A 21,363-nucleotide genomic window follows, 5' to 3' on the forward strand; every position below is an offset into this window, starting at 1 on the left:
ACAAAATAAAGGCTACGTCATGACAAATAATCCAATGGACCAAACGATCTCTTTGGTCGTCCAACGTTTTCAAAGAATGGTAAACCGTTGATATGCCAAAAAACAGCTACGGCGTAGATTACTTTTTAGATTTTAGTTTTCTTCCATATAAAAAAAACAGCTACGGCGTAGATTACTTTTTAGATTTTAGTTTTCTTAAAAACATGTTTTTTTATTGCTTTTAGTTTTTTCTAATACACTGTTAATGCTATAATTACCTTTTTCCGATTCCATCAGCTGCCAGCGGGTAAAAGAAGGAACTCTCCGTATCCATTCCATAAAATTGCTTCCTTCAAAATTTAGCTGGTACTGTGAAATTTGAGCTGCCACTGTAAATTTTGATTCGCTGGTTCCTTTTTGGTATTTGGATTGCAAATAGAAGAACATATATTTCTTTGTAGACAAGGAAGAGCTTCTGGAAACATTAATGTCTGGTCGCTTGCTATGTTTTTGTAATTCGCAGGCTTTTCACCGTGTTCTTCTTATGACAGGTTCAGAACAGTGACAATGGCAGCAGTTTCCTTAAGGAGGCTGTTGGACTCATATATCATCCACGATACTGACGTTGAAATGGGTTACCAGGAGGAGCACATTGACGTCGTTATGAAGGATGCATGTGAAGAACACAAAGAGAAGATTGTGTACTGTTATTATTGCAACAAAATGGCAGGAGACATCAAAGATCCAGTTGTAAATTTGTGCAATCTTCGGATGTATTGCAAGGCCTGCCTGCGCTACTGCAACAGGGGAAATCAAATTCCACGACATATCAGAGTTTTTGCCGCAGAATTAGGCGAGTGCAGCATTTGCATGGAGGGGCCCTGTGAAAACCCTACAATAACTATCTGTGGACATTTCTTCTGCGGACCCTGTCTCGTTAAATGGGCTCAGAAATCCCGCCGGCGCTTATATGCTTGTCCTCTCTGCAAGACCCGCCTTAATTCTACCGTTTTGTTTCCCTTGATTCTCGAATCCTAATACTGATGGACCCAGGTATAAGTTTCTTTAAAAATTAAAATTTTCATAGTCATTGAATTTTTCAATCTTATCCCAATTTTTTAACTGGGGTATCATAAATATATTGAAGGTGTAGATATTGCACACCTGGAAATTTATGTGAAATAATGTAACTGAAATAAATTGAATTAAGTCATGGATCCTCCATGTTTTTGTAGGAGCAGATGTGATCTTACAGAACAAGGGCTAAAGAGTAGCCCTGACTAACAGGGTACAAAAACAACCGTTTAATTGAATAAGGGCTTACGGATAATCCTTTTAACCTCTTTTGAATGGGAAGTACTCTGCTTCCTTGATCTATCACACGAGTGCATCTACCTATAGGTTCAGCCATTGTCGGCCTCAGCGTCCTAAAGTTGGCGGCCTTGTCTTTTGAACCTGTTGCCTTGACCTCCTGAAGTTGATTGATTTTGCCCCATTCTTCGCTAGGATAAGAGCATGAATCTTCTTTTTTGGCTCGATTTATACCATACATTCACTAATAACTGATAAAGAATATTCCTGGTTAATGTTGACTTACAATTGAGGTAAATCTCATTGTGTCTCGGACTCTTTTCTTTTCTTTACTTGTTTTAGAAAAGACTTAGAATACTAAGGTGTAATTACTTTTTAGCAGATGCTCTACAATCTTGTTAATCTATCGGATATTTTGATGACAGATAAATTGCAGCAAAGGGGAAAACAGCCAGTTTTTTATCGCACTGAGTTTAATGCATGTTTTGTTGGTTATGTGCTTCACTGATCTCATCATTTATCAGCTCAGCGGAATTTTACTTCAGAATGCTGAATTGTGCTTCAAAATGTTATGTAAAAGTTTACACCCAATACCCTCCCACATGAATGTAAGTGCATATTAAGTCGATTGATAAATTGTCAAGGCAGAACACTGTTGCCGTACATAGAAAGGATTGAACTTATATCCTTAAGATACGTTGAAACGTGTCTACCTCCTGTTTTGGCCATTTACATGTCAGCTAGGTCCGACTTGCTAATTTTCTGTTTTGTAGATCTTCAAGGTACGCGTACTTTACCTGGAAATATCGAGTATGCTCATTTTCTAATGCAAAGTTATATTAAGGCATCTCATAATTATGTTATTGCCCTGGAAGCATTGAATATGTCCCAAGTTTTCCTTGGATACATCTTTAAGGTATAGGAAACTTTTGTCATAGCCTTGGAGCATTTAAATATAGAACAGAGAGACTGAAAGTTCTCCATTCTCGAGGATTTTCTTCTCTTGTTGTATCTGAGATTTTGGCCATCTATACAGTGGCTTTAACATGCATTTTCGGGTTAATTTGTAAATTTTAAGTTTTTAGCTTGAGCCTTCAAGCACGGAATGTTTCATACTTTCATCCCATTCATGGGCTTTATCTTACAGTGGTTTTTCAAGTTACTTTTGTGAATGTTTTTTCTTTATGACTTTCTTTAAAATCTTGGTTGTGTAACATCATACAGTAAGTTTTGAAAAGTAGCTAATTGTTTTAGTATTTTTAATACTAATTACTGTTTACATGGTTACTTGTTTTACACAAAGACGTGTCCTCACCCCTAAAACTCCTGTCCCTCATTCCTTGAGGCATTTCAGAGATGGTGGGACGATAGGGGACATCCCCTGGCCATTCCCCTCATCTTAGAAAATGTGGCCTGGAATGTGTCCCTAAAATTGGGGATGGCACAAAATGCACAGGGAATGCCTGGCCTTCCCTGAGACAGCAGGGATGTCTATGAGGCGGACGGGGATGTCTCATATGTCCCTTCACCATAACGGAGATGGCTAGGTGTCCCCTGTTGAGAACCAAATCTTAATAATATAAAAAAACTTCATAACATTAAAAAATGACTGTTAAATGCATTAGTAGAGCATTATAACAACAGTATAACATCACATGAATATACTATTATATGACTATAACAGCATTATAACAGCAATTAAATTAATCATGATAGTAGTGATAGCGACAACCATAGTATAACAGCAATAAAAATATGACAATTTAGATTCATAGTAAATGATATAAGTTATATAACAGTTAATAGAAACAGCAATAATTTGGATTCTAATTTCATAGCTCCTAAGGGCCTCACACTTGAACAGTCTTGATATGTTATCATTCAGTCATTATTGTCAGTTGTAAAAGTGGTTAAAGGAGCATTTGCCATGGGTGCGGTATTTTTGGAATGTGGTTGGCATGTAGGCTTCTGCAGACATCATCGAACATTATTTTAACATTGTTATGTTATATTGGTACTGTAATACTGCTGTCTTTTAATTTGTCAGCCACCTCTCTCTCTCTCTCTCACACACACACACACACACACACACCAACCTAGGTCAGCACATCCTGGGTTGCTCAATTGGGTAGCCAACCCAGGTTGGCCCAGCTTGGGTCACCCGCCGGGGTCGGTCCATCCTGGGTCGCCCGCCTTGATCGGCCCAGCCTGCATCCCCCGAATGGGTTGACCAGCCTGGGTTGCCAACCTAGGTCGGCCTAGCTTGGGTAGCCCGACTCGATCGCCCCAGCCTGTACTGTAATACTGCCGTCTTTTAATTTGGTAGCCATCTCTCTTTCTCTCTCTCCCCCCAAAATGAAGCCCGTAGACTGCCATTCCTGAAATGGATCCCTTGCTATGCTGCCCTCATCCTGGAAATGCCGCGGTAACTTGAAGACTGTTCAACATATATATATGCTAATAAAATGTAATAATTTTTTAAATTTGTCACCACTTGGGATCATTTAGATAATTTTCTGAGCTTTTGAGGAACAAGACCGATTTTTCAACCCATATGTGCATTTCTTTAAAAAGTGATGCAACATATGTTGGCCTTTGTCAAACCGAAGAGGCAATTGAATGCCAGTAGACTTGTCATTTATCTTCTTTCCATTTGAGAATGTTTTGTAAAGTAACTGAAATTATGGAGCCATGCAGTGAAGAACAAGACTATACAAATGAAAGTCTTAGCAACAGCTTGATTATTTTATTAACTCATAACAAGACCAAGATGATAGAATGTACATTGGAAAAGGAAGATCATTCTTTTCTGTACTAGGAAATGTTTCAAAGAAATTTGAGCCAGTGAACAAAAATGTTGGATTATTGAGATACTTCAGTGACCAAGTTAGCTTTGATTGCAGCCTGTTTTAAGTGGCTTCACACAAACATGAGGAGGAACATTGAAGAGAAATGGACTTTTTAGCATCAAGCTTAGGTGAATTTGCTAGAAGTTTCTAGAAATGTCATTATTAGCCATTTCCTTGGATTGTGAAAAGCACCTTATAAATATGAATTTTTATTAACACATAGATAAAAAGTATCTAAAAATAACCATGGATAAATGGGGATGCATTCCCATCCCCATTTCTATGTCCTTGTCTCTATTACCATCACAGTGACATGGGGGCAGCAGGGGATATTACCTGACTACCCCCTGTTCTCAACAGAATTCAAGGATGTGTTCCCTTTTGTAGTTTTTATTTTTAAAAAGATCATTTTCAGAAAACACAGATGAAAGTGCTTGGGGGTCCTTAAGCCCTCTCATACCCCCTATAAATCCCAAACATACCCTATATGTAAATAACTCTCCATTTACATTTCCATTCACAATTACCGCAATCATTTTGTACTTGCAGCTGTCAATTTGAAGAGGAACGTGGCGTGCATTGTCTATGATTGGAGACCCCTGAATTCTCATGTTCCTCAAATAAAGGGAGGTTATGGAACTCATTACTTGAAGGCATGAGATTTAAAATGCACCCCACTTGGTGATTGATATACGAGTTTTTCCAAAATCTAAATGGACCCAAAGGCACCTCAAGGAAGTTGGATATAACAAATTCTTTGATATTTTTCATGCTCTCCAACAATGTTTCATCAAGATCATATGCTCTCACTCTTATTTTCATGTAGTCTTAAGTTGTAAACATTATGATGCTGTGTCCACAAGAGAAAAATATTGGATTGTTGGGAAGCATTCTTCTGTTGTTTGGTTCTACAGAGTAACAAATTGGGCACATCATATGTAATGCTTCTATTTCTTTTGCTAAAGCCAAGGCCACTGAAGTTTCTAAATATACTTTATTTTGTGTCCTTACCTATTTGCTACAAACATGCTATGTACTTTTATAGCTTGATATTTAAGATTTTTATGAAATGTAATACTTAAGAAAGGTTAAACTCTATACAAACTTGATATTGTTTCCTGCCATTCTTGCTTAGGAAATGCTGTGGAATAGAGAAAATAACATAAACAAGCTACAAGAAACCAAAATTCTAAAGATTAAGTACAATTACAATGCACTAATTTTATAATCCATCTGATAAACTCATAATTGAAGCAATTCTTTTTATTTTTGACTTTTTTATCTTATTGTATATTTGTCTTTAGTTTTCTTTAATTTATATTTGCTATTCTTATTCTTGCTGTTATTGTTATATACTGTATTCTTTATAGAGCACGCTATTATAACTAGTTTGCATGTATGAGTGCAATCTATTTATATTGTTATATTATATATATGTTTCTTCTTTTATTTTGTTCCTTGTTTGAGTTTTTCTTTTTTTATTGTTTTTGTTGTTTTTTTGTCATGTGTTTCTTCTTTAGAGATATTTGGGCTTTGGGTTTATTTATTTATATTGAGTTTTTAACCCGATAGGCTTCACTCCTTGAGAAACTTTGAACAATTTGTTCGGTTTTTCTGGCAGTCGGCTGCTGGGAAAAAAGGAATGATGTCAGGGAACATTGTGCAAATCAGCTCATTTCCTAGTGCTCTTACCATGTCAGATGGCGGTTTGAAAAACATGTCTAATTTACCACTCCACTGAAAGGCGTTCTTTATTAATCAAGAGGGGAGAAGTGTGCTGAAAGGGGCCCCACTATGGTGAACAATGCCAGGACTGGAGATACAGGATGAAACCTACGGAGGCTCTGTAGAAAGATACCCTCTGAAACAAATGGCTGCTGCGAACAACTTTGTACATGAATGACATGAATCTGATAAAAAGATTTCACCGGGAATCTTATAGTAGACCAAAAAAAAAATTGTTCACTCCTATCTGCATACATTGAACGCTCAAATCACAGGCTTCTTCCATCTGCCAACATATAAAATGAATCGGGTTAGTTAATGTAATGCAGATGGAAACACACAATAGAGATTGTTTGTCAGTTACAAAATTGACTCAATGTAAATGAAAAAAATTTGAAATTTTATGGGCAAATTCTAAACTGTCCTTGAAAATCTATTGACTACTGACTTAAATTTTATCATGAACAATCTTGTGACCACAATAGCATTGAAAAGCTAAAAGATTGAACTTTTATTGAACAACTATTGAAAACTAATGAAATCTATTTTAGAAACAATCGTGTGATCATGACTGCATTGTAGATGTGTAATTTTTGTCATGTTACCTGAACTGTGAATATGAAGTCCAGGGTTGTCTCTGTGAAAGATATAATTCTAGCATTCATGACAGTGAGATTAAGCCTTTCAAGCTCTGCAAGGGATTTCACCAACAACCCTTCTCTCTTTTTGCAATGGATTTGAGTTAGAATGTTTCTATTCACTTCCCGAGCCTTGATTTCGGGTATCAATACTCCTGTGCTATCTTTCATAGAAAGGATGAATAAGAAGAGGAAAATGAAGATATTTTGTCATCCTAGGGAGTTAGAATGTTTTACTTACATATGATAAATTAGTAGAATGTTTTACTTACATATGATAAATTAGTATCTATCTTAAATACTTCAGTCCAAAAGATATTGACATATACCTATTTCTTAAAGTGTATATTAAATACACCACTTTAATATATTAATGATAACAAGAATTAATTCCTCAACCCTATTTCATACCAAAAATTGGAAGGAATGTTTTGTGTTGTTAACCCTTATGCAACCAGCAAGATTCAAAGAAGAAAATATGGAGATAAATGCATGTTAGCTCCTTATTTCTATCAAATGATCCATACAAATTCTTAGTTGTACACAAATTACTTGGAACAGGAAGCATCACAAAGTTCACATGGAGGAGCTTTGCTTCATTACAAAGTACACTATTCCATCAAAAAGATCTTGGTCCCCCATTTGCCCATCGCCCCATTTGCCTTTCATGGTGGAACAACTTCAAAATTCTCACTGTCAAAGGTGGACCAATATACTTTTTCCTAGCTCGGATTGTAATAGTAGCCATTGCAGCCTTTCGAGATCTCATAACGATAATAATAACCTTTCAAATTTTTATTTATTCTTCGCTCTCTTATTCTTATAAGATAATAATTAACCAAATCATTTAGTCTCTATTTTTTCCTAAATTTTAATTAATAATTCAAAAATAATTTATCTAAAAACTAATACCTATTATATTAAACATTTATTATTTTTATATTTTTTATGTGTTATAAACTAATTTAAAAGTATAACATAGTTTAATTGTCGAATGTTATACATGTCTAAGAAGATGAATATGGGAAGAGAAAGAGGTGATACAGAAGGAGAGAGGGGGTGAGGAAGATAGAGGAGTATATTAGATAAAGAGAGATAAAGAGAGGTAAAGAGAGAGATATGGACATCAAAAAGGAAATATGGATAGGAGGAGATAAATAATTAAAATGATATATTAAAATTGAGAGAAAGAGGTATAGATGAGTAAAGAGAAGTTGGAAGAGGAGGGATAGTGAGAAAAAAGAATAAGAGAGATAGAAGGAATATAGAGATGTGAAAAACTTGATAGAGATAAAAATAGGGAGGGCAAAAGAGAGAGTGTAGATAAATGGATCAAAATAAAATATCGAAGTAGGGAAGTGGTGAGAGGATGGGAATATGAAGAGATAGAATGATAAAGATTATGAGGTGATAGATCAAAGAGAAACAGACAAAATAAAGTATAGAAGTAGAGAGGCTAGAGGTCAAGAGATGGAAAGATGGAAATAGGGAGGGAGAAATGAGTGCCTATGTGTGTATGTAAGGAAGATATAAAGGTAGGGATGGGGAAGAGGATGTGTGTATGTAAAGGCGTGTATGTAGGGATGTGTATATGTAAGAAAGATATAAAGAGAGTGTAGATAAATGGATCAAAATCAAATATCAAAGTGGGGAAGAGGAGAGAGGATGGGAAGATGAAGAGATATATGATAAACATTATGGGGTGATAGATAGATAGGTTAAAGAGAAATAGACAAAATCAAGTATAGAAGTAGAGAGGATAAAGGTCAAGAGATGGGAAAGATGGAAATAGGGAGGGAGAAAATTAGTGCCTATGTGTGTATGTAAGAAATATATAAAGTTAGGGATATGGATGTATATATAGAGAAATTATAAGTAAAAAAGAGAGACATGGATATCGAAATAAAGAGGGATCTAGATCCATCAATATGTCTCAATATAATCCTTTGATATATATTTCACTATTGGCGTAACCCTTGTACTCCTTAAAGGTGCAAGTGCTAGTTTAATCTTCTTATTTTTTCCTCTTTGCCGTATGTGTCATTCTCTCTCCTTCCCTTTTTATTTCTCTCTGTTTGGCTGGTCGACATATCTTTCTACTATCCTTCTCACTCATTCTGATGATGGATCACAGAGTGTGATCCGAAACGTTTTACTTGATGCTAAATAAACACACGCAATCGAATCTAGAAAAATGATTTGCTTCAACTTATGGATTGTGGAAATCTGATAATGTTAAACTCATAATTATGGGCAGATTACGTAAGATGATTTATAGTGAGAGATGTCAAAAAAATATGTTGCATCTGTTAGAGCATGCATATTGTTGCACATGCATGTAGTTGTTGCATCATGCACGTATGACACTATTGCATTTCACAATTATATACATGCTCAAGAATATTCTCATGCATAATTGAGCACATGTTTGCACATGCATGCTTAGTTTTTCACTTAGTTGAATTTTAGTTGAGCTTAATTTAGCCTTAGCCTAGTTTGCTTTTTTAGCTCTAGTTCATTTTTCTCTATTTTTAGTCATTTCTTTCTATAAAAGCAATTCATCTATGCATTGTAATTAAATCTATCTTGTAATCAGCATTCATTTTGTGCAATCAGTACAAAATTCTAATGTTGTGTTGTGCAAATTATCCTCACTTGATTTCTCTTTATGATAGGTGGTGTTCTTACATATGATTTATGTCTTGTTCATATCTTTAGGTCCTACATAATTTCAGCTGTTCAGTCATTGCTACTGCAACTACATGATATGAGAACCTGATTTGCAAAGTTCTTTTCCATATGATTGAGATGTCTGACCCTGAGCTATATTTTTGTGCATATTGGGCTCAAACAAAGGCTGCCATTGCGTTCACAGTATCACAAAACCAAATGATTGACTGCTGTTTTTTGTCAAAAATTAAGCAGTTGAAGTTTTGGGTCAATTTGGCTGGAGGACATGCGAATCAAGGCAAATTCTGTGGTTCAGGGAAAAAATTGGGCATCATGAAGTGAAAGGGACCTCACCATCATGCCTAGAAGGCTCAAAACTGTAAAAATGCTTGCCAAATGTTAATTTTTTCGTCAATGTGAAAATTAGACAAATTGTTTGGGGGCACAATTGTCAAGGTTGCACTATCTTTATGACTCTATGGATTTGTACGAACCCATACAGGTGTGCAGACCTTGCATCAGCAGGCAGTCAGCGCACGAGAAACAACACTGCCCCACAACCAAAATAATTGGTAATTTTTTAATCCAAATAATTTTCTTATAAAAAAATTATTTATCAATTTTTTTTTTTTTGCAAAAGTCAAGGCACTGCAGGTTCGGACCTACACACAAAGGCAAAAGGATGCTGATGTCAGTTGACTGAACTGTGATCCCAGTAGAGAGAATATTCTAGATTCTGAGAATATTCCTATATTATATTTTGACAAATGGAGAATATTTCAGGGATAGATTTTTTAACTAGTGGGGACATTTTTTATGTATGTTCTGACAGCTGGAGAATATATTGGTGACAGATTTTGTAGCAGTGGGGGCATTTTTTTCATCAAAGGGAATATTTGAGAATATGTTGCTGATGTCAACTAAGTCACAGGATTCGCCGAATTTCATCCATGAAGTTCAAATTTTAGTGAATTTTTACCCTTTCCGAACTTCATCCGAATTTTATGATATTTAATATAATATTGTTATTCATAATAATATTATATTATTTTAAAATAATATTGAGTTATGTAGTTTAATTATTTAGCAATGTCAAACTATTTTTGACAATTTTGTGGATATATTACTTATATTTAAAAATAAGTAAATTTATATAAGTTAAACCTAATGTTGAATTTTTTATAAATTTTTACCCTTGCCGAATTTCGGATCGACAAACTCAAATTCAAATTCAAAACTTGTGACTTAGGATGTCAACATGTTGTCATCATACGAATGCCACCTCAGCAACCCTTGAAGCCCCATGATTGCATTTTGATGTATTTTTGGATTTTTGGCTATAATTTGAGAAAATGAATTTGAAATCACGCAAATGAGATATCATCAGAATGCTGATCCTTGTGCCGATGTAGTGGTCATCATCAGATTCTTCACATATTTTGTATATCAGGCCGGTGAAGTCAGACCATCTGTTTTGTGCTTCCAGGGCCATAACTTGTGCATCCTTTCCCATTTTTCAAAAACCAGATATCATTGGAAAGCTCTTTTGTGTTCTCCCTAGATCCACCATTCATTTTTCTAGAATTTGTATCACGTACACAGTGATCTCAGATTTGTTCATTTCTTGATTTTGTGATTTCTTGGCTTATACAGTTGTACAGGAGTTGGGTCTTCTTGCTGGGAGGGAGGGGGTAGAATCATCATCTTTTAGATTTACATCTTTCCCTAGCCCTTGCCTAACCTGAAAACTAATTCTAATGGAGGTTTTCATTGAGAAACTCACACCTCATAGCTATCACACTTGGAAATGGGAGATGACCAGATTCCTTCAATCCAGAGGTTTATTGTCTTGTCTCAATGAGACCCCACCTACTTTAATCCATTAGTTTGAGATTTTTCAGCGTTGGGACAACATGGATTGAGCTATGGGTTGGATTGTGCTACATGTTTCCAATAGTCTTTAGTTCCATATCGATTCCCACACCACTTCTATTGCTACATGGGTCAAATTCCAAGAGATCTTTGGGGGCATTAATGAGTTTTGTGCACCTCATGTTGAGATACATTTGACATCGTTGACACTTGATTCCTTTCCCTACATTGAGGACTTTTTGGAGAAGTTCAAATCCATTAAATCACTTTTGCATGGTTGTGGCAAGACCAAGACAGACAATGAGTGCATCTTTCTGATTTTGTTGCAGCTTCGAGGACCTTTCCAGCTCTTTGCTTAATCATTTCATTCCAGCATTGATGCCTTCAGAGATGCCCATACTATGCCTTAATATGAGTTGTTTTCTGAGCACCTCACATGTGAGTAGGCCAAGTTGACATAGTTGGATTCAGTTTTTGGTTCCAAATCTCAAGCATTGGTTGCTTAACTATCTACAGGGAAACAAAAGCTGAAGCCAAAGCAAAAGTAGAAGCATAAGGGTTCACAATCTACTCAATCAACCTGGGAGTCTCATGGACACGATTCAGATTCTTCCATCTCTTCCAATTGGTCTTCATCCTGGAAGGACAAGCCTAAGTGTGCTTATTGCACCCACAAAACATTATGAGAATTGTTGTTTTGTGAAGTAGTTTTATGAGTTGAAAGAGATATTCTCTGAAAGAATCATATTCAGCCGTCTTTATCTAGTGCTTCCTCTTCTACTCCATTAGAACCACATGTTGTGGGTTAGCATCTTATGGCATTTGGTGAAGACAAGATGAAAATCCATGCTCTCTTTGTTTTGGCACACACTCAATCCAACAGTTGGCTTCTTGTTCAAGAGCTTCTCATCACATTACATGATTTGAGGGTATGTTCTCTTCTTTTGAGCATTGTACTTTTTCTACAAATATTGATGGGTAATAACACTTACACAAGTGTTATTGGGAGTGGCTCTATTGAGGTTGATGACGACACATTCAATAATGTTTGTTGTGTCCCTTCAATATCTTCCAAACTCCTTTCCATCGACCAAATTAGTCATAGTGGGAAGGGCAAGACAATTGAGTTCACCCCTGATTTAGTGCTCATCAGAGATCAACATAGTAGAGACATCATTGTAGTTGGCATAGTTGATGATGTATCTTGATTATATACGCTCTCTCATTTTGCTCCTTATGCATGCAACTCTTTTGGTTGGTCCTAGCTCTTATGCATCTTGAGTGGATCAGATATTTTAGGAGAGGTTTGGTCACTTGAACTTGAGTGTACTTTAGTCATCCATTTTGGTTTGTGAGACTTATGTTTTGCCTCCTTCACATCTTGCTTCATCATAGATCAATTCAGTTTAGTAGGTTAATTGTTCCCTTTCAGCAATGTGGGATGAGTATTTTCTAGACATTGCAGCACTGTTTGATACATTACACACTCCAAACATTGCAGATTTGTTTGACATGTCACACTCCAGATGTTTAGGGACACGATCGAGGATCTTCACTTTCTCGTTGATGATAGTTTGAGTCTTCCTGTTATTCCATCTTCAATGCCTATAGAGGTTGTTCACCAGGTATCTTAATGGTTGTTTGGATTTTCTTTAGTTGATTTGACATATTTTGATTTAGACATGTGGAAAGTTGAATAGTCTTCCTTGGCACACATCACGAGACTATTCCTTGCCATTCCTTGCATGGAGTTGCTTCGACGTTGGCCATTGGATGTGTTTTTTACGTAGGGGAGTAATGTGGTTTGTCTCTCTTGAATCCTCATCATCATTTGTCGTTGAGCCTACATCTTCAACGCTGGAGCTTCTTCATTATGGGGGGGGGGGGGGGGGGGGGGGTACATTGTCTCTTCCTTTCTTCCTATGGGGGTTTTGTTTGTGCTAATTTGATCAATTTGGTACTTGGGGACATTTTGGGAGTTCTTCATGCTTAGTCACATGTACTCTTGTATTTCGTTCTCTCCTTTGAAGAAGAGTTTTCTCCTACTGAGTTTTCTCCTTTTCTTTGTTTGTGAGAATTGCATTGGTTTGTACATGGGCACCTATTCAAACCTTGTGGCCAAGACCCATTAATTCTTGCATTTCATGCTTAGAGGTTTTTACTTCTCCCCGAGTTTCACTTGGAGGGGGGGGGAGGGATGCATATTTGTTGCACATACAGCTGGTTGTTGCATCATGTACATTTTCTATTGTTTGCATTTCATGATTGTGCATATGCTCAACAATATTCTCATGCATAATTAGGCATGCATATTTAGCTTAAGTGCACTTAGTTGAGCCAGATTTAACCTAGTTTGGCTCTAATTTATTTCTATCTATATTTGCGGTTCATTGCTTTCTATGTTTCCAATTTATCTATGCATCATAATTAATCCCCATTTTTGTGGGGTTTCACCACTTAGTGTGTTGGTTAAGTGACGACGTTATTGTAACTTGTGCCCACCAAGGTTCAAACCATCGCTGGGCCACTATGATCGCGGACTTGTGCCTTTGCTGGTCCAATCTGCTCGGGGGTTTGAGCCTCAACTTTGTTAATGAAGATGAAGTCTCTTATTTGTGGTTCACCGATTCATACTTTTGGGTCAAAAGCATTTCATATGGGGTCAGAGGGCATTTTGTGGAGTGCCATTGGTGATGTAAAAATAGTGTGCTAGACACTTATTAAAAAATAAATAAAAAGGTCCCATTTTGTAAATGCCATTTCATTTTGTACATACTACAATCAATACAAAGTGTTTAGGTTATGTTGAGTTAATTATCCTTGCTTGATGTCTCTTTGTGATAGATGGTGCGCTTGCAGATGATTCTTGGCTTGTGGGCTTAAATCTTCATCAACTCATACAACATCATGTATAGTACAAATGTCATTAACTTAGAAATCAAGGTTTATCCAATTGACTCCAATATCTTTTAAATAAAGGGTAAGGTTGGCTTTTTCAATGGCTCAACTCCTTGTGCGAAACTAGCAAAGATTTAACATTGAATCCAATCAAATCACATAGAAACAAAAGACAAGGACAAACAAAAGGGTAGCACCTAGGCTAACAACCAACCAAGAGACAAAACTACTAGCAAAAATATCACAAGAGTAAGTAGAAATGCACATTGTATAGATAGACATTTGTCAAGTGGAACATGAGCCCTCAAAAAATCCATGAAATCTTCAATCATGGTTCAATACAATTTACTTGAAGCCTTAAAGCTTCATTTGACTCCAATTTGACAAGTAATACATATGATAAATATTTCAAGGCTTTTAAGAGAAAGTTACGTAATGGTTCTACTCTTATTTAATTTCAATTTAAATACCAAAATGCATTTTTTTGGCTGTGTTTTCTTTGGGCACCAACATGGCTTCATGAGTTAGGATATGGATTTCTTAGTGACCTATATTTTGTAGATTCAAATACGAATTGAAACTGGTCCTCATTATAGAGTGTGCATCAAATTCTCCATTTTCTTCATTTGCTTCCGTGGTGTGGCTATTCATCATCTTCAGATGCCATTGTATTAGCCCTTTTTGTTCTACCAAGAACTTTCTTCTTAGCCAGGTCAAGGAATGACTCAAAGTCCTTTCATTCACTCACCCTTGCATAACTTGACGTATAGTTCATCAATTGAACGCGCTTGTGCCAATTAGATCTAATCATTTAGGTTTCTATATAGTTCTCCCTTAACCTCTACTTTAATCATTAAGATTTCACTTTCCCACAAAGTAAAGACAATATAATAGAAAACTAGGTTTTTCTTTCCACACTAACGGACACTACTACATATGAACACTAACTAATCAATAACAAAATAATGTAATGAAGTAACAATTTTTTTTTTGATATGTAAAAGTAGACTTGGGGTCCAATGCCAATTGTATTGAACCATCATAATAAACATGATTTTTTTTCAAAGTTTAATTAGTTTTTTTTTCTTTATTTTATTTTATTTTAAAAGAGGGGTAAAATAGGAGCATGCTCTACAATTTTACGACTCCTGGTGAGGTGTTCATCGTCTGCAAACGTACACAGTGCAGACCCCCGTGGCTCTACTTCCTTCCTCTATGTGGCTTCATACTTTTTCTTGGTTTGTGTGTGGTGTTAGGTATCCCTAATTATTTTTCATTCATCCTTTGTTTTGGTTTAATCTTTTGTGCTCTATGTGTTGGATTAGGGTTTAAGGTATTATATCGTTGGAGCCAAGCCCCCTTAATTTCCAGCCTGGTTCGCCCATGTGCAAGATGGGAGTGATGCGAAATGATGACAATTTGGAGACAAGATGGATATTGACAAGAATGGTATAAATAATGATTGCGAAGACAATCGTGATAAGGCACCACCCAGAAATGATAAAGGAGAAGTTAAGCCTTTATACAAGGAAGTGCTTTCCGACTAGTGTAGACCTGAATGTTCACCGTCAACAAACTTTAATGGACTTTTTTTGCAGGAAAGAGGGTGGTTTTGGAGGACCCACAATTGATGGAGATAGATTCAAGGGGAGAGCAACCGAAGATGGAGTTGCCAGAAATAGTCGAGATGGTAAGCTTGCTCCCCATGACTTCAGAACTCTCTCTCTGTCTCCTAACCAAGACATGGTTATGGCCATTACAAAAGAGCAGATGCGGTTGGAAGACATTGCTATTTCTTTGTTTGCTTAGAATAGGATTCCTTGCCTTCACATATTTTTTTTGATGATTGGATTGCTAACATTTGGGAAAGGAAGTTAGGGATTCAAGTAGGTTTTTGTAGAATGATTCAAAAAGGGTTATTTGTGGTATTTTTTAAATCACATGGAATACAAGAAAGAGTTTTAAAAAAGAATTGTTGGAATGTGGGCCAGTCTTTATTTAGGGCCGTTCAATGGTCGGCCAAAGGTAAGGTTGAGCAAGTTGTTGCTCGCTCCACCCCACTTGGGAAAGTAAGTAACTTACAACTAGAATTTTGGCCTTTCATTGCACAAATTGTATAGCCTCTTGGTTTAGTTTACAGATTGAGGATGCTAGGTATACTCTACCTCATTTGAATGTAGGATTTTGCTTGCACTAGCTCCTAATATAGAATTCTCAGATTATATATCGATGGAACTAGAAGAAGAATAATTTCTCTGGGAAGCTTCTTTATTAGGAAATTTAGGGTCATGTTTTCATTGCAAAAAGAATGGACACACAAAAAAAGTGTTCGGTTCTTAGTAACTTACAGAACCCTACATTTGACAGTAATTTCAAACCTAATTCTAAAGATGGTGGTAAGTCAGACCAGTGTAAAAAGGATGATTCTAGTGTTAATAATTTTTCTAGGGTTGACACATTGGATGCCAATAAGGATTCTCTTAAGGATCCTAATGAAACTCTGCCTAATGATGTAGTTACGGAGACTATTGATAGTGATAAATATGTCAGTTTGAATAACCCTTTGTTTGAAGATGATATTGATGTGATGCCAGCCTCAAGCTCTAGTATCTCCAATTCTCTAACCGACTGTCAACCAAATTCCGGTGCTGAAATTGTTAATGCCAGGGTTGATGATAAATTTTCACTCCCACCCAAGCTTAATGCACAAGAACTTGCTATTAACACCATTAATAAAAGATTTGAGAATATTAGGACTTCTAATGGAGACCCCTAAATAGAGACAAGGAACTAAGACCCTAAAATTAGTTGTTTAAAAGAACGATAACACAACAAACTCAATGATTGAGGAGCCATTAACTAAAGTCACAAAACCTCTAAGAAAAAGAGGAAAATAATTCAAAGACGGCCTCTTTCTAATGATAATAGGAAATCTCGAAAGGATATTCCATATTGTTTTAATAGATTGTACAATAATTCCAAATCTGAACAATTCAAATGATACACTTATACATGGGGAATGTGAGAGGTCTTGAGATGCCTAACAGGAAATATACGGTTAGAAAATCATGCAACAATCTCAAGTTAAAAGATATTATGTGCCTGCAAGAAATTAAGATTGTGGGTTTCCAAGCTTATACCATTCTGACATTTAAATGGGACCAATCTATCATTTAAATGAGACCAATCTATATGATTTTACTCTAATCACCCTAGAGGCAAAGGTGGCACTACTATTTTAGTTGGACCACAATGGGTTGAAAAGGTCATCTCAAATGGTTCCCCCCTTGTCATAGAGCCCTGTGGGTTATCTTCCATCACAATGCTATTTCAATTGGGGCATGTAATATCTATTCCCCTAATGATTATAGGGACCGTGCAACTTTATGGGAATGATTATCTAATGGCCTACCTAAAGCACATTGGATTTTTGTTGGGGACTTTAATATGGTGGTAAACAAAGAGGAGAAGAGTGGGGGGGAAATTTACTGTTGGAAAGGAAATGAACAGTTTTTCTGGTCCAATTTCAAGAGCAAGTTTATAATTGCTGACCCTTTAGCTCTTCAGAAAAAGTTTTCCTCTGATATTTGGTTCACATGGTGCAATAATCAATTTGGACAACAAAGAGTTTACTTTCGATTAGATAGGGTCTATGTTGAGGATTCCATATTCTCTGTTGAAAACAAGATGGGTATGCCTTTGTTTGTGTTACCCCTTCCTCTTTATCAGATCACCACCCAATATATGCTAATGTCTTTATGGACAACTTTTTAGATAACAGGAAAAAGAAAAAGGCTTAGTTTTAAACTCAAATACTTCCTTGCTTAGTGATGAAGAGAATGATGATGCTATTAGAATGATGACTAGTCTTTGTAAACTCTGTAATCAAGCACTGAATCCCAGGGATATGTGGAATCTACTAGTGGAATCTTGTAGGAAATTCTACCAAATTATTGGTAAGAAAAAAGCTATTGATAGGATTAAGGAGGAACAAATTCTACAGAGCACCCTGAATTCCATTGAAAAAGATTTACGGCTTAAGGGTTGTGATCCTCAGTTGGAGGAGAGGCTGTTGGGATTAAATGCCAATTAGGGAGAATTCAGAGGTACAAGATAAAAGGGCAGCTAACCAGAGCTAGGATGAATTGGATGAAATATGGAGACAAAGGTTCCAAGTATTTTTTTAATATTATTAGAGCCAAACATAAAAGATAATTGATTGAGAATATCCAGAAAGTTTATCCCGAAAATGATTTCAAATAGTGATGTTGTGAAGCTTGAATTGCCTATAACTCTTTAACAAATAAAGAATGCAATTCTCTCTCTAGCAAATGTTAAATTACTTGGTCCTGATGGCCTCCTAGTTGAAGTTTACAAACATAATGTGGAATGGATTGACCCTGAACTTCTGGAATTGTTTGAAGATGCCTTCTATCTAGGATCACTAGGTACTGACATTAACAAAGGTGTTATTAAATTATTACCAAAGGGTGGTGACAAGTCTCAAGTTTAAGAATTGGAGACCCATAGCTTTACTGAACCTATCCTACAAGATTGTGGCTGAAGTGCTTGCTAGAAGAATATGAGGTCTTTGTAATGAATTCATATCACCCACTCAAATAGGTTTCAATAAAGGGATATTTATTCTTGAAAATCTTATTACAAGTTGGGAAGCAATGCACTGGGCTAAGAATGATGCTCAAAATGTAGTGATGGTTTTGTTAGATTTTGAAAAGGCCTATGATAGAATCGAATGGCCCTTTGTTATGGGTATGCTACAAGATTTTGGTTTTCCTTCTTATTTTGCAAATGAATTGGCATTTTACTTAAGGATTCCTCTACAGTCATTGATGTGAATGGTGAGCTTACTAATAGTATTGTTCTTCAAAGATCTATAAGATAGGGATGCCCAATTTCCCCTTTCCTGTTTGTTATTGTAGCTGATGCCTTGTTCTATATTCTCAGATCTTCTCAACTAGGACCTCCTGTTAGAGGTATCACCTTCCTAATTAGGAGGTATTATTCAATGCCCAGTTTGCTGATGATACTGCTTTGTTTATTGAATTGGATGAAGTCAATTTTGATAACATGAATCATAGGCTTTAATTTTTTTGTTTGGTCTCTGGGGCTAAAGTGGCTCCCCATAAATCATCCATCATTGCTTGGTTTCCCTCCCCCCGGAGTGGATTGTGAGTAAAGGGTGGCAATGGCTGGGGCCAAATGATATTGTTAGGTATTTAGGAATCCCATTCTCTATTAATCCATCTCTCAAGGATATGTGGACTTGGCTCTTCTCCAAATTTGAAAAGAAATATATGAAGTGGGAAACTCATCTCCTCTCCTAAGCAGGCAGAGTGCAAATGGCTCAAAAAGTTTTATCTGCTCACCATATTTACTTCTCTTTAGCATGGTTGTTTGCCAATAATCAAACTGATACTTTGGAAAGGATAATGAGAGATTTTTTGTGGTTTGATGGGTTAGGGAACAAGAAAAGGCATTACGTCAAATGGTAGTGGTGTTGTTTACCTAAAGAAAAGGGTGGACTGGGTATTAAATATTTGAGTAGGTATTAAATATTTGAAAGCTCAGGGTATGGCACTGGCATCTAAATGGATCATACAAGGCCTCTTAGGGGAGGAACCATGGAAAGTTTTGGTTAGAAACATCTCTAGATTGGAAATCAAAAAAGGTATAAGCTAGAACAATGTTCATCTATGTGATAAAGTATTTGGAAATTTTCAATTATCCATTTTTGGCTCAAAAATCTTTCAATCCATTTGGAAGGCCTGGTCCCAGGCTAGAAATCTTATCCTATTTAGGGGTGCATTTGGTGGTTCTCCTACATATTCTGTTTTGGATAGATCTATTTGGTGGGAAGTTGAAGCCAATGGTAAACCTTTTGCATTAATCCAAAGTTGTTCTGCTAAAAACTGGTATAAATATGGCATCTCTTTAGTTTAATATATTATGGTTGACAATAGGTTAGGGTATTGGAATGTAATCTCAGATAAATTTCACATTCCTAATTCTTAGAAGAAAACTTACTCTATTATTGCTACAGCTGTGGGCAACTTCTTCCCCGGGCATACTATGAATACTAATCAGTTTTTGCAGTGGATCAAATGGAAATATGACAATCAGCTTAGTAAGGTTTTTACTAAGCACATATATAATATGGTCAAGGATGACTGTTCTATTTTTGATAGGGTCAACCATGGTTGGGGGTTGGGGCGTTCAAGCTTTAAGTGGCAGTTTATCTTTGACTTTTTCTGGCATTCTCCTTGTGAGCCTAAGAAATCTTGCTGTAGATGGTTACTGCTCTTGAGAAACTTGGTGTTGGTAATACCTTGACACATGGATTAGGTAGCCCTCTTATGTGTGATGTGTGTTCTGTCCTAGAATCTTTTGAGCATCTTTTTTTTGAATGTGTCTTTGCCTGTGGTGTCTGGTCCATTTTCTTTGGGTCACCTCTTGTTTGGAATAGTATACTTGGTCTTTCTTGGAGTGAAATCTTAGCTGGTTTTGTGGAGTCTTTTGATCTTAAAGCTAACACTTTCTGGTCTGTTTTAACCTGTGAAATTTTATGTTTCCTTTGGAAGGAGCGAAATGGGGATATTTTTCAAAAGAGAAGGAGACAACTTACTGAGTTTGGATATAAACTCATTTTTCAAACGATGCCACAGGGTGCTGCTGCTTTAGAAATCTCCAAAGACAGGTTCATGGTGCTGATGCGGGAGGGACAAATCTTGATCCACAAGGAGGACTTCGTCTCATGCCAATACTTTTCTATTCACAAGGACATGCTCAGTCATAGAGAAATTGATAATCTGAACCAGTTCATCAAAGGATTAAGTATTGAAGATAGATCTGCTGCTACAAACAAAGATCTCCATGTTCAAACAGCACCGGGGCATATGGAGTAGGAGGAATGACAGGCAACTATCAGATGTTTGGAAGGACACCTCTCTCAAGCTGATTTTGAATCTTTTTGTATTAACAGATAGTATAGACTGTAGGTTACTTCAAGCTGTAAGTAAATGTATTCAATAGGTAGCTACTTCAAATTGTAAGTAATGTTTTCAATAGGTAGCTACTCAGATGCTATCCAATAGTTTTCTGAGTTTCTTTTGAGGTAGTAAAATTTTAAGGTAACTGAGATACCATCTATTTTAGTGATGTAACCCAACTACTTTTACCATGTTAATACAAAAAACTTTAATTAGGTTGGACTTAACAAAACCAAGAAATTTGAGCAAGGCTATAGAAAACATGGACATTTATATACTTTGCTTTATCTTAAATACAAAAATCAAATAGCAAAGAAGCTAGATAATGTAGCATATGATTTTAACCTAGATCTAGTCACCAACCTCCTTTTTGCTAGGTCCAACTAGCAAAAGCCCTTCACTAGTAATTATTCC

At 36.3% G+C, this 21,363-nt stretch overlaps 1 protein-coding gene across 13 annotated transcripts in view; it reads left to right on the top strand.

Annotated features, from left to right (window-relative positions):
• The first annotated feature begins 204 nt into the window (after positions 1–204).
• Positions 205–21,363, top strand: part of LOC149530970 (uncharacterized) — a 39,561-nt gene continuing 18,402 nt past the window's right edge. For 2 of the 13 annotated variants that reach the window (XR_016359243.1, XM_089811813.1), the window contains exons 1-6: positions 205–345; positions 531–1,032; positions 1,215–1,583; positions 1,716–2,072; positions 9,221–9,551; positions 9,675–9,744. Coding sequence is in view for 2 of the 13 variants with exons in the window: in XM_089811813.1 (XP_089667939.1) it covers positions 9,531–9,551; positions 9,675–9,744 (91 nt within the window). In the remaining 11 variants the exon portion in view is untranslated. The other 11 variants (XR_016359248.1, XR_016359237.1, XR_016359238.1 and 8 more) reach the window with 11 other exon arrangements.

The sequence above is a fragment of the Cupressus sempervirens genome, chromosome 11, assembly GCF_028749045.1.
Source record: "Cupressus sempervirens isolate cs-2001-9-10 chromosome 11, ASM2874904v1, whole genome shotgun sequence".
Classification (NCBI taxonomy): Eukaryota; Viridiplantae; Streptophyta; class Pinopsida; order Cupressales; family Cupressaceae; genus Cupressus; species Cupressus sempervirens.